Source organism: Amphiura filiformis, chromosome 13, assembly GCF_039555335.1.
Source record: "Amphiura filiformis chromosome 13, Afil_fr2py, whole genome shotgun sequence".
Taxonomy (NCBI): domain Eukaryota; kingdom Metazoa; phylum Echinodermata; class Ophiuroidea; order Amphilepidida; family Amphiuridae; genus Amphiura; species Amphiura filiformis.
Window position 1 is genome coordinate 49,488,375 of NC_092640.1, and position 16,911 is coordinate 49,505,285.

At 36.3% G+C, this 16,911-nt stretch overlaps 1 protein-coding gene across 1 annotated transcript in view; it reads right to left on the reverse strand.

Moving 5' to 3' along the window:
• Window positions 1–1,138: 1,138 nt before the first annotated feature.
• LOC140168477 (uncharacterized) overlaps window positions 1,139–16,911 on the reverse strand; it is a 31,829-nt gene continuing 16,056 nt past the window's right edge. The window contains exons 7-12 of the mRNA XM_072191875.1: window positions 13,031–13,292; window positions 12,429–12,626; window positions 9,735–9,895; window positions 6,972–7,075; window positions 5,337–5,744; window positions 1,139–4,284 (exon numbers count right to left, since the gene is read on the reverse strand). Coding sequence (XP_072047976.1) covers window positions 4,164–4,284; window positions 5,337–5,744; window positions 6,972–7,075; window positions 9,735–9,895; window positions 12,429–12,626; window positions 13,031–13,292 — 1,254 coding nt within the window. The 3' untranslated portion in view covers window positions 1,139–4,163. The remainder of the gene's footprint in view (window positions 4,285–5,336; window positions 5,745–6,971; window positions 7,076–9,734; window positions 9,896–12,428; window positions 12,627–13,030; window positions 13,293–16,911) is intronic.

Genomic DNA, 16,911 nt, shown 5'->3' on the forward strand with positions numbered 1-16,911 from the left:
ATTAGATGGAACCACTAAACTACTACTATTGAAGTATGCTATTATAATCGGATACTTACACTAAATACTAAATTAATTGTAAAAAATCCTCCTGCTCCCATCATGCAAGTTATTCCACTAGACTGTTTGATGTATGCCTACTTTTTATATCAAAATAATTAAGCATTGATTAAGCATTTGCCAGTGAAACATTCTCACTCAAAATATAATGTTTTGATAGGGAAGGTCATTAAATCTGGCCGTCTCAAGTTCATAATTAGTTTTGATTGTCTCCATGTAAAAAATCATATAAATATAAATACATAAATAGTGAATTGACATACATTTAGTGACAAGTTTACAATTATTATTTATATTGGAATGTTTCATTAAAAACGATTTCAAAACTATCAATTATAATGTTTCTTTCTAGTAAGTAGTATCTTTTAAAGTCACAAGAGAATGAAATTAATACGGAAATAAAAGTCACGTGTTGTCTGTGAAAACCAACGTATAAAACAAAGACTTAAAGCCATATTATAACTTTTTCATACAAAATAGATTAGCATTTCATTGCCATAAAATGTTAGTTTTTACTGTCAGATATATCCCCGTTTATTTTTGAGCCGAACAACTACGGCAAAGCAAAGAAAATTGGAATTTACTACCAGCGCATATTTCGCCAATACGTACCACTCCTTCGGTCATGTTATGGTACGACCCTTTGTTGTGTAGATCACCGTCCCGTACGCCGTGTACGTACTATGTGTTATGAACATCTTGTATGCGTTCGACAAATAATTCCATCGTAATAATAAAACGCTGGTTCCATCGTTTTATTCAAAATCTCGGATTTTGACCTAAACTACAGCATCTAGAGTCTTGATTTTTGCAGGGTATATTGGTTTAATAAAGTACAATATGATCGTGTAAAAAATGAATTAGCAAATGTTATAAAATGGCTTTAAGGAGGCCTAAGACTAGGAAAAACATGCACATTAATGTTTGTATGCACATCATCCCATTTAACGCGTGTTTGTAAAAATTGCCGTAGACTTTTCCCACTTTACTTAGACTTATTCCAAGTACGCACTGATGCAGACTCTACCGCCGCCCCAAGAACACAAAACGACATACAAATGTAGATCATGAATTATTTTTTATTGATTTGTGAAATCTTTATTGAGGGGTTTAAACAACTTCAGTGGTTAGCACCAGCACTGCTTTCCAAGCAGGCCCTCATGCATAAAGTTAAATGATATTTACATGTTTTACAGAATATCTACAAAAGCAAACCCACCATAATATTTACAATAGTACACAAAAATATAAATACATTTTAAGTACTTGAACAATATAATAAATCTAAAAACACATCACAATAATGATGAATGATTATAATTCAGAAGCAATGACGCTTGTCTTGAATGTATGCAATGGCAGAGTTTCAAGGTTCACACGAAATGAAGGTGGTAAATTATTCCACAAGTTTGCAGCTCTGACAATAAATGTAGCCTACGTTTACCACTATTATTAGAATATTGTATTTAGGCACAATCAATGTGTTTGAAGAATGACTCCTTGTATTGTGAATTGTGATTGTGAGCATTATGAACAAAGTCAAACTGATTACATAAAGATTCAGGACACGCATTTTTGATACATTTAAAAGTAAGAATAAGCATGTGATTAATAATAATAATAAAGACATATTTAACATAGCGCCTAATGTAAATGCCTCTAGGCGCTTTACACAACCCGAAACAGATAAAAATAGCATAAATTACAAACAAAGAAAATTGTATACAAGTACATTTATAAACAAAATGAAAATCATAATCCATCTATATAATATATATATATATTATCACTGTATGTACAACAACTACTGCCCTGGGACCTAGGGAGGGTGCAGGCCGGGGGTGCCAGGTAACAAGCAGTAGGATGATCCCCCTACTCTTTTCGATAAGGCCTGCAACTTTTACGTGCACATGTTTGCCTCGCCTGACACACGGAACCGCCATTTTACGTGACCATTCAAACCACGAGACACCGGGCACCTACCGTGTACATTCTACACGGTGGATGGGAACGAGGAGAAATATCACAATTATATTCTACTAGACTGAAAGAGAATTTGATTATGATATTTCTGACCTATTGGAACTATTTAGATTGAGCAACAAGGATCGGGCAGGATGGGGTTTCGAACCGCGGACTCCTTGTTCAACCCTCCCTAATGGTCCAGCGCCTTAGACCACCAGGCCACCTCGCCCTCGACCAAACACTGTGTACAAGCGCATTAGACTGTTAGATTTAGAAAGCATAACTAAGGCATTATGAGGAAGGAAATACTTTACACGTTTTACAATACCAATTCTCTTGGAAAGATTTCCAGATACATAGTCAATATTGTGATGACCAAGACATATTACTATCAAACTTATACCTAGATATTTAAAAACATTAACTCTTTGAATAAATATGTCAACATTGTGAGAGTTATATCATTGTAATGATCAAGCGTATGATAAGTTCCAAAAATCATAAACTTATAGTTTTATCGGTATTTAATGTGAGCTAATTAGCTTTAAACCAGTTAGCAACAGCTTTTAGGTTTGATTCTAGTTTCACTTTAAAGTCATGAGTATTTTTGCTTTACACACAAGAGAAGTATCACCTGTATATATTTCTCTCTTACAGGTTACAACATCAGGTAAACAATTAACAAGAATTATACGCGTAAATAGCATAGGGCCCAAAATTAAGCATTGAGAAATTCCAGTATTACATGTATAAGTTTTGAACTCTGACAGTAAAGAATTCACATGCATAGCTTGAGTCATATTACTTAGGTATGATTTACCATAATCATCAAGTTTATTAATTAGAATTTCATTATTTACCGTATCAAAAGCCTTTTTAGATATGAAAGGTTTATGTCTGATGATGACTCGTAATTGATCTGAAATGCGTTAATTGACTGAGTGCTACGCGAGAGTTAAAAACCCTACGAGCACAGAATTCGGTAGAACAAATATAAAAACTTAACTTGACGTTCATTCGTAAAAATCTGAACGATCTGACATAAATCTCGATCTGACATCACGGTGACATGACATAAATCCAAACCTCCTCAAATGAATAATTCGACCTACATGTTCATAGACTTGGCAAAGTCTAGAGTATGTTTTCTCATTTTTTTCTTTTTCAAAATACTTATTTCAGTAAAAATATACACCATTATCAGTACATGCATGTGCAATATTTTGTTGAAGAGAGTGACAAAATTGCTCTTTTCACGTTATATTTCAAAAAGGCGAATTTCCAAAAAATAAAATCATTCCTTAATTTTGTCCTGTATGTCGCTTTATGAAAAGCTAACTGAAAATACTTTTTTTCACAAAAGGAATAATGAAATAGGAAAAGGTCTTTGTTCTCTCAAATTATTAATTCCCCTCACCTTAATCGTATATGTCTACACGTACTTATTGAAAATAAGAAAAACAACGTGAAATTAACAACAATAAACCTAAAATTGTTTTAATTTTGTAAATTCAAGCGACTTGTAAACATTTACGTTAAAAAAATGTATCTATAAACATTTCATTAAGTTAAAGGTGGGTAACCTAATTGACAGCTTCGTCCCCACTTTTCACTCATCAAAATGCAAATTTTGGTATCAGGTGAAAGCTCATATTTGTATCATTAAGGTGGTACTACACCCCTTGATAAATTTGTGACTATTTTTTGCATTTTGCTCAAAAAATTAATAACACACTGGTAACAAAATTTCCTATAGACCGTCGGCTTAAGTTCATCAAAGCAAGCGACGTACACATAAGTACACACATCATTAGATTTATAAAGTTTCTCGAGGACTGTGAAATATCAAAAATATCAATCTTTAATCATTTGCCATAAAAGGCGTATTGTATTATATTTATTTAAAAATATAATCAAAATTATTTGATAACAGAAGGACATTCTTCGTATTTAAAATGCAATTCGATATGTCAGATGTGCTTTCATCTCCAACAAAAAATACTGTCCAAACGCTACTACCAGAGTTGCAAATTCCATTTCTGCAGTGTGCTTCATCCGTAATCTTGTCTCCACTGTAACACCTTTCGCTATTTCTGATTCAATTTGTTCAGATATTCAGCATGTTCAGTCTCTGATGTTCAGTTATGTTCTAAATTAAGGGGTACTTCGATGACATTTCCCCAGGTCCTGTCCTTATCACCGCTGAGGAACACCAGTTTGTTAAGCAAGCTGTTCAATGGTACTGCATGGATATTCTCACTGGAATAAAGAGGCAAATTTTAAGCTGATAAACAAATGTGTTACAACTGTTTTTATATAACTCGTATAAAGATTCTTATCATTTGATTGATCAATTACTATTGATTACTTTTGCTATTTGTAGAAAATGACTATTGCACTCCGCGTCAGTGCAGTAGTCCAAATTTCCATTGCACTCACTCGCAGCCCGGCCAGACAAACAAGTACCTAGACCAGTGACTTTGACTCGCGTAGTGAAGCCGACACTGCTTAGCAACGACTTTGACAAAGACGCAACCCAGACGCAAGCAAGCAGATAATGTACGCGTCTACGGAAGATGTTGCATGTGAAAATGTGGTCCGTTGCTATCACAGAGGAGTAAGATAAGACAGAGCGCGTACCACCAGTCAAAGTCTCCGCCTCATCCGATAATGAGGGCCGATTGTTCCGTGAAATGCGACAGGCGAGACTGCTACGCAATTACCGCGTATTTTCATGGTCTATCGCGTAATCGCGAAAGCACGCAACGCTCTATCGCGTATACGCGAAGGCACGCAGCGCTGGCGTGATTGTTAGACACGCCACCGTCGAACAATCGGCCCTCATGAATATGCGAGAACTGGTATCATACAATACACGGGAACTTTGACTGGTGGTACGCGCTCTGTCTTATCTTACTCCTCTGTGGTTGCTATACTAGGTAAACAAAAAAGGAGTCAGTTAATAAGCTAGCCCTGCGCGTCGCACGGGCGTATCTAATGCCAAGCCGCTCGCGTAGCGCAGCAATACCGCGCGGGTAGCGCAGCACTACGCCGTGACACGCGTGAACGACGCCGAGTCACGTAATGAATGATATTATACAAATACAACATGTTTTGAGGGGAAGTAGTCACAACTACTGGTCCCGAGGTGTTGGATGAAACTCTTCAGGAAATGTAAGAAAATAAAAAGCTATAATAAGATCAGGAAATTTACATAAACATGAAATGATTACTGTCCTATGTTTTCCTTAGCCAAAAAAACTTTGCATTGAAAGTTTAAATATGTTAGACTTCAAACAAGAAATACAAACCTTTTCATCACCGGGGTAATATGGTTGAACAAGGACACTCCTCCGACACCAAGTTTTACCAAACATTCGTCGGGGGTATACTGACTCAAGTCAGCCTGTGGCATTGCCTTAAAGGGCTTTATCAAAGCCACTTCATGACCTCTCGCAGATAAGAATAAGTCAATGCATCCATACAGTTCTTCTTCGTTGTGTTGGTATTTCACGTATTGATCACAGTACACTTTGTCGATCTTAGAATGCCCCTCGAATACTACACCTCTTCTCTCCACCCGTCTGTATTGATGTACCTGCGCAACATCTTGCAGGCTGGAATCGTATTGAACCAGTGCATTCTTTTGCGCCTCTTTCAAAGTTGTTAACTTGGTAGCTCCTCCCTGTACAAAACCATGTGTCAAGTCCCTCGATTTTCTAAGAAAAAATACAATACAAAATTTGTTTCACTTAATACGTATTAAAACCCGTCATAAATCTAAACCTGCGCATGTTAATGTTATGACATTTTCATTGATACGGTCATGTGCAGAATCTTGCGGGCTTATTTAGCTCCAATTTGATGCCACGTTTGCTACCAAAAGACAATGACAAAGATTGATAACAGTACTATACGTTATAGTGAAATGCTGTACATTTTTAAAAGTTGTAAATTAAACGGAGCACGTGTCTATGACATAGCCCGAGACGACCTCTAGGTAATATCGATCGCATCATGACCGCGTGCACATTGTACAACCGTGCTTCCCAGCCACATTTTCCTAACATAATATGAAATTTAAAAAAAAAGGGAATTTTAGTTCGGCAGAGGCGCCGGCGGGGCTCGAACGTGTTTAAATTTCTTAAGTTTGATCTTTATATAGCAAGACATAATAATTTTCAGTGTACTTGCATATATTTACATATTTGTAGTGCAACAGCACGGCCTAAGGATCATTCCGAATCTAATTAGACTTGCACATGCAGTGCATGGATCAATCTAAGGCTAACAAGAAATGTCTTTAAAACAAAACAAAGTTCACGGATCATGCATATAGGCTGTATCAAAATGATTGGTACCCGTCAGTTTCCAGTGATTATGGACATGACGGCCACATCAAAATGCAACATAGGATCCATAAATTTGTTGCTCACCAATCAAGCATAACAACCAAGCATGTTAAAATCAGGTGATGGCTAGAATCCAATAGTAAACATGATTAGAAAAAGAGGCTAAAATTTTCATACACTGTACAGTCTCATTGCCAGATTGAAAGGGTTACATTGTCCTTGTCATGCGGGGCAGAATTAGAAAAAGGCATGCAAACGATTATTGCAATATTAGGATTTATTTTCTAGCCTCTTAACCACAGGGTTGGTGGGCTACAATAGATATTCAAGAGGGTATATGACAGGCATGAGAATGATTATCCATGAAAAAACCTGAAGTGTTTGAAAAAGCCGGAAAAAGTGCGTGAAATTGGGCTAAAAAGGCCAAAAACGGGCTGAAATTAAAAGAAAGTGCGGAAATTTGGACAACAAAAAAGCCTGAATTCAGGCTTAAACCTGAAAATTCTCATGCCTGATATGAGATGTGGGAGGAAGTGGGATTAGAAGTTCACTCCGCGAACAAAAAGGCAACATAGGTAGCCCTATTACAACTACCTTTTCTTTCCTCTGTTGATAAGTGTGCGTAGCTCTGGATGCGTGTCACTGTCATTCACTTCCAAAGCCTTGTAATCTTGAGCGATGCTAACACGAGACACAATCTGTAAAACATAATATTCGCGAAGACAAAGAATGGAGTAAATGCATACAGTTATGAAAGACTTGGGAAGATTCACATTAGCCTAAAATATATGCATGGAGAAACTTTTTCTCTTTTACAAACAAAAATTGTGGAAACTATGATTCCACATTGAGTCATGCTGCTATTTATTTTTTAATTTGAAAAACAAATTAAGAATTGGAATATATGTGTAGCAGAGTTGTATAGACTCGATTCGTGTGGCTTGGACTCGAGTCAATGTTTTTGCGACTTGTGGCTTGACTTGCAACTTTTGCAAAATGACTTGACTTACTTGTGACTTAGACAAAATTTCCGTGGACTAGATGAAAATGACTTGTTACCAACGCAAGCCTGAAGTTAATTTCATATAAAATGAATAAATCCAGATATAGGCTTACTTACCGTTAGTTCCTTTTCCTATCAGTTTTTTTTAATTTACAGTAAAGGCTAAAAACACTCAATTTGTTTTATTCTTTTATTTATATGCTCAGAATGTAAGCTTAAGGGAAGGGGTATGAACGTTTGGACAGTATTTATTGTGGGACATTAGAGCACATCAGACATATCGAATTGCATTCTGAATACGAAGAACGTCCTTCTAATATCAAATAAGTTTGATTTTTTGAAATTCGTAATGTAATACACATTTTATGGCAAATCATTAAAAATTGATATTTTTGATATTTAACAGTACTCGAAGTAAACTTTATCAATCTGATGATTTATACTTAAAGTGTATGTAGGTGGGATGAAAAGCCGACGATCAATTGAAAATTTTGACCTTTCGTATTGAAGATATGGATTTTTTCCCAAAACACAAAAAAAATTAGGTCTTTTTTTTGGGGGAATCCATATCTTCAATATAAAAGGTCAAAATTTTCAATTGATCGTCGGCTTTTCCTCCCAGCTACATACACTTTAAGAATATATCATTAGATTTATCAAATTTACTTCGAGGACTGTTATATATCAACAATTTGAAAAATATCAAATTTTAATAATTTGTCATAAAATTTGTATTATTTGTATCGTGAATTTCAAAAATGAAAATTATTTGATATCAGAAAGACATGCTTCGTATTCAGAATGCAATTCGATACGTCTGAGGTGCTCTCATGTCCCACAAAAAATACTGTCGAAACTCCATCAACGCTCATTCTAGATCCCTTAATATAACCTTTCTTTTTTTTTTTTTTATTCTGGTCTTAATTGCAAACATCAAAAAATATCACAAAAACTAGAATAAAACAAATTATGTGTTTTTAGGTTTTTTTCTTAGTAAAAAGAGATAGGAAAACGAACTAGTGGCAAATGGTGGTCATAGACCACAAACCTAGCTGGAGCATGTTGGTGTTTTAGAGGTATCTGACCCCTGCAAAATGTTCCAAAAATGTTCCCCTGGTCATGAGTTTTGTTGTCACCAAGTTTGAGCCACTTACAGATGGCCAGATAATACAATTTTAAGATTTGACCCCAGATGACCTTTGAGCTGACCCATGCATGATGTTCTTTAATGTTCCCCTGGTCTTGAGGTTTGTTGTCACAAAGTTTGAGTCCTGTTCTTCCTACAGATGCCCAGAAAATGAAATTCAAATTTGACCCAGATAACCTTTGACCTGCCCCCTGCAGTGTTCCAAAATGTTCCCTTGATCAATAAGTTTGTGCCCCGTGCCCCGTACAGATATCCAGAAAATGCATTTCAAAAATTTGACCTCTGCATAACCTTTGACCTGACCCTGCAAAATGTTCCCCTGGTCATGAAATCTGTTGTCACTGAGTTTGAGCTCCAGCTCCATACACCGTACAGATATCCAGAAAATGAAATTATAAGATTTGACCCTGATAACCTTTGACCTGACCCCTGCAAAGTGTTCCAAAATGTTCCTCTTATCATTACGTTTATTGTCACCAAGTTTGAGCCCCATACCCCCTACAGATGTCCAGGAAATGCATTTCTACGATTTACCTCTGCATGACCTTTGACCTGACCCCTACAAAATGTCATAAGATTTGTTGTCACCGTGTTTGAGCCCCATACCCCTTACAGATGTCCAGATAATGCAATTGTAATATTTTACTCCCTTAATGACCTTTGACCCCAATTCCATGTTCAAGTTATAGGCACTTGGTAAAGCCGATGCATATGTGCAAGTGATGTCATTGTGCTATGTAATATGTGGCAGATGAAGCATTTTGAAGGTATTTGGTTATATACCAGAAATACCCCTTTAATAATCTATAGCCCCAATTCTGTTTACACCCTATGGGCACTGGATATAGGCGATACATATGTGCAAGTTACATAAGTATAGGCTGTAACATGTAGGAGGAGAAGCATTTTGAAATCACCTAGTTTTTGTTTCCAGAAGAAGAAAGAAGCAGAATCGGATAGCATTAGAATACCTAGCTGGGGTGAAAGAAGCATGGGATAGCATTAGAATACCTAGCTAGGTATTCTAATGCTATATCAGCCGGAGACCAAACCGGAAGAAAACAGACCCTAGCTGTGGGGTTGTACCCCCCCCCCCCCAGCTAGGCAATGAACGGTTAGTATCCCGGGTTAGTATTTGGATTGAAAAGGGATCAATTTAAACATTTTGTTTTCTTACTCTAACAAAATAAAAGCCATTCGGACATACCTGCTGAGCTGGATTCCTGGTGCTGGTAACCATGTGACTGTAGTCCCCACAGCGGCTTTCAAACCCAAAACACCCATGCGTGTATAATGGTCCACCAAGGCGCACAGAGTTCACTAAGTGTTGACCAACATTATGTGCGTTGATGGTGCATTGTTCTGGCCCTGCAAAACATGACAAAGAAATTGCACTGTCATTTTCTATAGTGTGAAGTTCGCGTCCGGGGTTCGTGTATATATGACCATGATATGACCGGCCAATCTTCCCGGCCAATCTTTATTTCGTTTTCAACAAAGAATACAAATTCCTTTAAAAAAGGAATGGGCGCCCAATGTGAGTTTGGACGTGAATGGTGAATTCCATGGTGTGTAGATTTGGTATTATAATGATTTTTCTAGGGAAGAGTAGAAGATGATCCAATGCAAGAGAAATGTGTTTGATTGAGGAAGGTGTATGACAGGACCGTTTTGGATGAAATAAATGAAAATGAAGCTTTCGTGTCAATTTGCGATTATGTGGGGTGGGGGATTTCTGTTTTTGGGACCTATTGTAGTGAGGATATTGCTTTGGATATTGAATATTGTTGCAGGGGTATATGATGAATAGTATAGAAGACACAAATAAGTAAGCTCCCCTGGCAAAATATGGGGGGGGGTTACCTATGTTGACCAATAGAAAACGTTAAGTTTTTATAAATGTATAACGTCTGTAAGCAAACATTAATGGGTAGCGTCAATGTGATTACAACTCAACTAAACACATATGCAGTTCCGATGGCATTTACGTCAATTTTGGTCTTCAGTGTTTTAAAATACAACAATGTAGAACATGTATAATTAGTATGCCGTGTTGTTTGCATACAGTTTGCCGCCCAATTGTGCCACCATATTGCAACTTTGGCAATAACCGCTATATAGATTTTATGGTAATTAGCAAACAAAGCCATCTCGTTAATTGATCTTATCACTATGGACCACAAAAGTCTCATCCCAATGGCATAGTTCAATAACCTCAATTACATAATCATAGTGCAAATTTTGACCTCAAGTTGCAGAGTAGAGTTTGTGTACCCAAATCTTCAAGGATGAATGTACAAATGTACTAGGGTTTAAGAACTGTTCCCATGATAGATGAGCATGTTGTGGATCCTAGTGTATGGTCAAATGTCACCGTCTATCGGGTTCTAAGACACACGGTAAACTTTGGGTACAAAACTCATACTCTGCAAATTATGTCAAATTTTGCACTATGATTGTTTATTTGAGGTTTTTGGACTATGCCATTGAGATTAGGCTATTATAGTCCATAGTGTTGGTCACTGTCTATCGGGTTCTAAGAGGCGGTAAACTGGTTAAGCCATACAAAGGTCAAAGGTCTGGATTTATTAGGTGTTTTTATAAGTACATTAATTTTGTATTTTAAACAAAGAATATACGCTCAACATTTTATCCCGTGCATATCAGAAAACAATAATAAAATAAAATCCAAGCAAATTGTGGTTTTATTTCTGAGCTGGGCGTAATTTTAGCAAAACAATTGCGAAGTAAATCTAGCAAGAGTGAAATTAGAAGCGTTTCACAAAGTCATGCCTATATGGTGCACCCTCCGTAGAGGGCGCCCCAAAAACGAATAAGGCCCACTATGAGCCCGTTGTCTTTAGGTCCGTGTATTATAATTGGCCAATCGTTTTTGTTTTATGTTTTCAACAAAGAAAAACTAAACTAGAGCGATTGCCATAGCTGAACCATGGGGCTGGATATTGTGGTATAGGCCTACTAGGCCTATATACTGTCAAACGGGGGTCATACTTTTTGGGATTTCAAGTTATAAACTCAAAATACATGTAGGAATATTTACCGAGTCTTGTGGGAAGTGTCACTCCCATTAGGGAAATCCAAAATAGGAAAAATGACCCAGGTCTTATGAGTATCACCCCCGGTGGGGAAATTATTTTTTATTATATTCTTTACTTTTTTCTCTTCAATTTGACACCAATCAGGGGTCATACATTCGTGGCATTTCGAGATATGTCCAGTTTAGCCCAATAGGTTGCTCAGCCTAGTAAGTAAGTTCTAAAGTAAGTAAGAAGTAGGCCTAACATATAGGCATAGTGCACTAATACAAGCTGATATCATTTCATGGTTCAGCAAAAAAAAATCAACTATGATCGGTTCTTAAATTCTATAACATGACATTATCGCATACAAAACGAACATAGATATAAACATGATAAATGGAAAAAGCGATTGATTTAAACATTTATTTTTCATGTGCGAAAACGATAAAGAAAAAAAACCACTTAATTTTGAGCGGATGCGAGGGGGGCGTGTATTTTGCCATTGATTTTATTTCTTGTTAAAACTCTCACCAGCGTAAATATTGAAAAGTCCCTTAGTTGTTCCACCTCAGTTCAAGTTGGAACATTACAAAATCAGGTTTGACAAAATCAAAGGTAAATAATTCTGAAGAAAAAAATCATACAACGGCTTTAATGTATATAGTGTGTATTAGAAATTATGACGGCTACAGAGAAAACAGTATATTAAAAGAGTAGGCCTATGCATGACAGTTTTTCATAATTGATTTTCTTTATTTATTTATAAACTATGTATGACACGTGATCTCTAATAAGTTGACGTATATTACCCATAAACCCTATTCCCGTGGTCAACCAATCATTTCGCACAAGTAGCTTACCATAGTACTTTTCCAAATTCTTCAACCATTCAGCCAGTAGCTTGTCAGCTTCATCCAAGTCACACATCTCCACGCAGTCCGTCATGAGCAAGTATACTCCTCTTGACAGCATGGCAAAGTGGGTAAAGTAGAGAGGGGGCAGACATCCTTTCAGGACATGCAATCCATAAAACAACAGAAAATACATGTACTCTGAAGCTGAAAGAAAGGAAAAAAATCATTTAATTTCAATTTTTAGTGTCATGATTATGACATCGACTGCTCTAGACAAGCATGATCATGATGATATGCGTTACAAACCCCTGGTTACAAACACCGTTATCAATGCTCTAATACGAAGCTTTCCACAAATAAATTGATGCACATTAGCTACATCAGGATACTGGTTTATAGTTATAAAACGTTAAAACGTGTTTCAGTAAAGAAAACACAATAACTAGGGAGCACAGGACAGTTTGAAATTCCTAATAAAACGACAATGCTATAGATAAAACGTTAATAATGTAGTTATTAGGCATATATTCTTTATCTGAATTCAAAGCTCATTTGTCTCTTCACTTGATATGTTTTCACCGAAGGCTACTTTATCATACTCTATGTACCTTTGAAGTTGACCTTCCTGTGTAGAGATTGGGGTGGTCTTCTGATATCACTAGGTGGTTTGATCCGCAAGAATACTTCGTTTAGCGCATCCACATTTCCTTTAATACAGTACTTCTCTTTAAGCAAAGAATCAAACCAACACTGCATCTGACGCTTCACTACCCCTAAACACACTCCATGCATATGGTCGAGTAAGAAGTGGGTTGCCATGTCGCACTTGGGGATCAACATGACCACTGAGAGTCCCTTCACTCCATATACCTGTTCATCAAAATAAAAGTATTACAGATCCTGTCATTTCCCCGGTTCCTTTGACCAGCATCATTCAGTGGCGTAGATAGTGGAGAACAGGGAGGTAAATAAAGATAATTTACTGGGTGGGTAATTTAATTTATTTTTGCCCGCAAATTATAGAAAATAATTTTAATAAAATTACATTGCGAATTTCAAAAAATCAAAATTATTTGATATCAGAAGGACATTCTTTGTATTCAGAATGCAATTCGATATGTCTGATGTGCCCCAATGTCCCACAATAAATACTGTCCAAACGTTCATACCCCATCCCTTAATTTGAATTAGAACATAAAGAGGTATCAAGGAAAATGTGCCAAAATTGTCATTTTTTGTGCTGTATCGGGCGGGCACGGTGGCTCAGTGGTTACGGCCTTGGACTCATAATCTGAGAGCTTGCTTGACGTGCGTGGGTTCGAGTCTCCGTCCCGCCACCGTGTCGCTTTTGGGCAAGGCGCTTTGCCTCGCTTTCCTCACCCCAACCATGTGCAATGGGAAGCTGTTAGGGGTTGTCACAGTCGTTGTACTGATGAATCCTGCGCCAATTGTAGGCTGCAAACGTGGTTCCGACATATTCTAATGTCGGCGGAATAAATGTAAAGCGCTTTGAGGCTGTTTACGGCATAAAGCGCTACATAAATATCTACATTTATTTATTTATTTATTTATCATGGTATAGCAAAGGCCTATAATTGATTCTAGTAACGTGTACCCTTATCCCGGCTATGCGCTGTCCTGTTTGTTATAATGCAAATTATTTTGATGGTAAATTTGACATTTTTCATTTGGAACCGTCACAGTTTTCGCCAGCCCATGGGGCTGGTACCTAATTCTGAGATGGGGTTTGTGTACACTAAAGATTAGCTAAGATTATAGCCTTCTTCTATTGGTATGAATTTTTTTTTTTTATTTCTCATGGTGGAAATATTTTTGATGTCTGCTAATTCGCTTTGCAAGGAAAAGAAAGTATGTTTTGCCGTTTCCACGAACGAAAACGATTGAGTATTGCCAAAGTTATGTTTGAATTAATTATGACTTAAAAAGTTATCATAGGTTAGGCCTACACATATAAACATAAACTTGTTCAGCAATCAGCATATCAAAAGCGGGGGAATGATCACGACGTCATATCAGTGGACTACTGAGCATAGCATGATGTTTGGTTGCCTGTGAGTGCATAATTGATATGTTGATAACAGATCTAATAATGTTGTAGAATCAAAATCTTCATTATATGGACCACATTGAAGTCAAAGTAATTATCTATCCTATCCTGTATCGTTTTATGGATAAAATTGACTCAAAATGTTATTGATGATATTATTGCTATCTTTAACATCAGTTTTGTCTTTTCAACGGGAAAAATCCGATTGAAAATAAAGTTTTTAGGGGCTAGCTATAATATTGAACAATATATCCCATATTTTGACATGCACTTATAGAAAATAAATACATTATTGTCTTACTTTATAAATTATAAATACTGTAAAATGACACATAACTAAAGTGAGGCCAATTTCTATCTTTTTTATTTGATTCATAAAATTACATTCAACAAAATGATTGAAGACTGAGAAAACACACAATGCAGACTATTACAGAATGGAGTAGGTAAGATGCCATGTCCATAGCTTTGCAGGAGTTTCGAACTAACAATCAACACATTCAAAAAATACAGTATAAAAGTGAAGATTGTGGTGAATGATCAGTCCTTTATCATGTGCTTGCCACTATCTACTTTATAGTAAACTATACATTGCGAAATAATATAAAATTATTTTAAAATAAAATGTGCATGTAAGTTGAGTTAACATAGCGAATTAACTAACAACTGCAGTGTATTTCTTGATTTTAATAATAAGCATGGGCAAAAAGCAGTAAAGACAAAAATACCGAACAATTTGGAGTAATGAATTAAAGAGTTGACAGGAGTTATAGGAGTTAATGTTTTTTGCTGTTTCAGTGTGCATGTTCTCACCATTGATGGTTTGGTGAACTGTCATGTAACATGGATGTAAGCGTGATCCTAAACAATGCCTTTCACGGTGACCCAAACTATTTACAAGACCTCTTCTGCATTGAGGCTGGCCTTCCCTTTTAAAGGAAGTTTTTATTATGTTGTAAGGAGGACGATTACTCGGCCATTCACATGAACAGGTGATTAATGACACCTTACACCACATTCTGCATTTTAGAAACGATTGCTGTTAGAATAACAAAAATTTAATTGTAATTATTGCACAGGTCACGTCAAACCTGTGACCTTTCCGGAAAAAGCCGAGTGGCAGGTTTTTCAAATAAATATTTTCTGTGTAAAAACTGTACCATTAGATAGGTACTTGGGTCCACCAAAAGGCTCTGACCAAAAGGGTTCGCGACCTTTTCACAAATCGAGTGGGACGGTCCATTCTCAACTTGGGGCATAGATCCTATCCAATTTAGCAAAACAATCTACTACAAATCTTTCCTGCCATTTCAATTGTTATACCGTACCGGTTATTGGATAGGTTCTATAGGTGATATTAGTCCACCGGTTTTTGTTACACGAAATTACATGGCGCGATTACGTTTTATGCATAACATTATTCTGAGCCAGCTCTGATTCTGAGCATTATTGTTTTTCCTAAACAATGACATTAAAATTATGGATTTCGTACTTATTTCAACTGGTTTACAATGTAAATTGAGTTTTGTTTAATACCATCATTCCTTCCCAAGAATATCAGCATTCGCTTGACATTTTCAGATATAGTGACTTTACAAGAATTGTTTTCTATAACCTGATTGTTTTAAATAATATTTTCTTGTACAAAAGTTCTTTTGTTACAAAATTGATAATAAATTTGTAGTTTTATAATAATAATAATAGGCCTATAGGCATACACCTTCTCAGACCCAATCGCAAAATAAATAAATAAATACGCAAGGAATGTATTTATATAAGCTGGGCCTATTTTAGAAAATTTAGTTCGTGATAATAACGTAATGTTTCAACAGTAGGATTTCAACAAATTATAGAGCTTTATAGGCATACTGGCAAATATTAATATAGCTATTTTGTTGGACAATACTTCTTGATGCGGAATTGCGGATGGTCGAATAAATACTATCTCATCGCATTAGGACATTCGTCCCCATTGCTCTAAATGGATTGATTCCAAAAGTTCATGGTACGGTACTACCCGACGTTCTACGGCTTGTTATAAAAATATTGTGGGAAAAGACCAAAATTGAGAAGAAATGGGATTTTAAATTGAACTTCAGAATTTGAAAAGTATAAATCACGTTAGGTCTAAGGCTGTGCTAACACTTTTCTTTGATGACTTTTCCCACAATTTTGTATTTTTTCAAATATCTTAAAAATTCAAGAAACTAAGCTTATTGAACAGACAGTAGAATTGATGAATCAATTGAAAATTTGTAGAGAGAGAGAGAGAGAGAGAGAGAGAGAATTAAAATTAGAATTAGATTATCGAAATAACAATGGACAGCGGTAACTAACTTATGCCATCCAGGAGTTTCGATGTTCAGAAATGCAGACCTGTTTTTGCGTAGAATTTGGCTTTGATGTAAAAGTGGACTAATG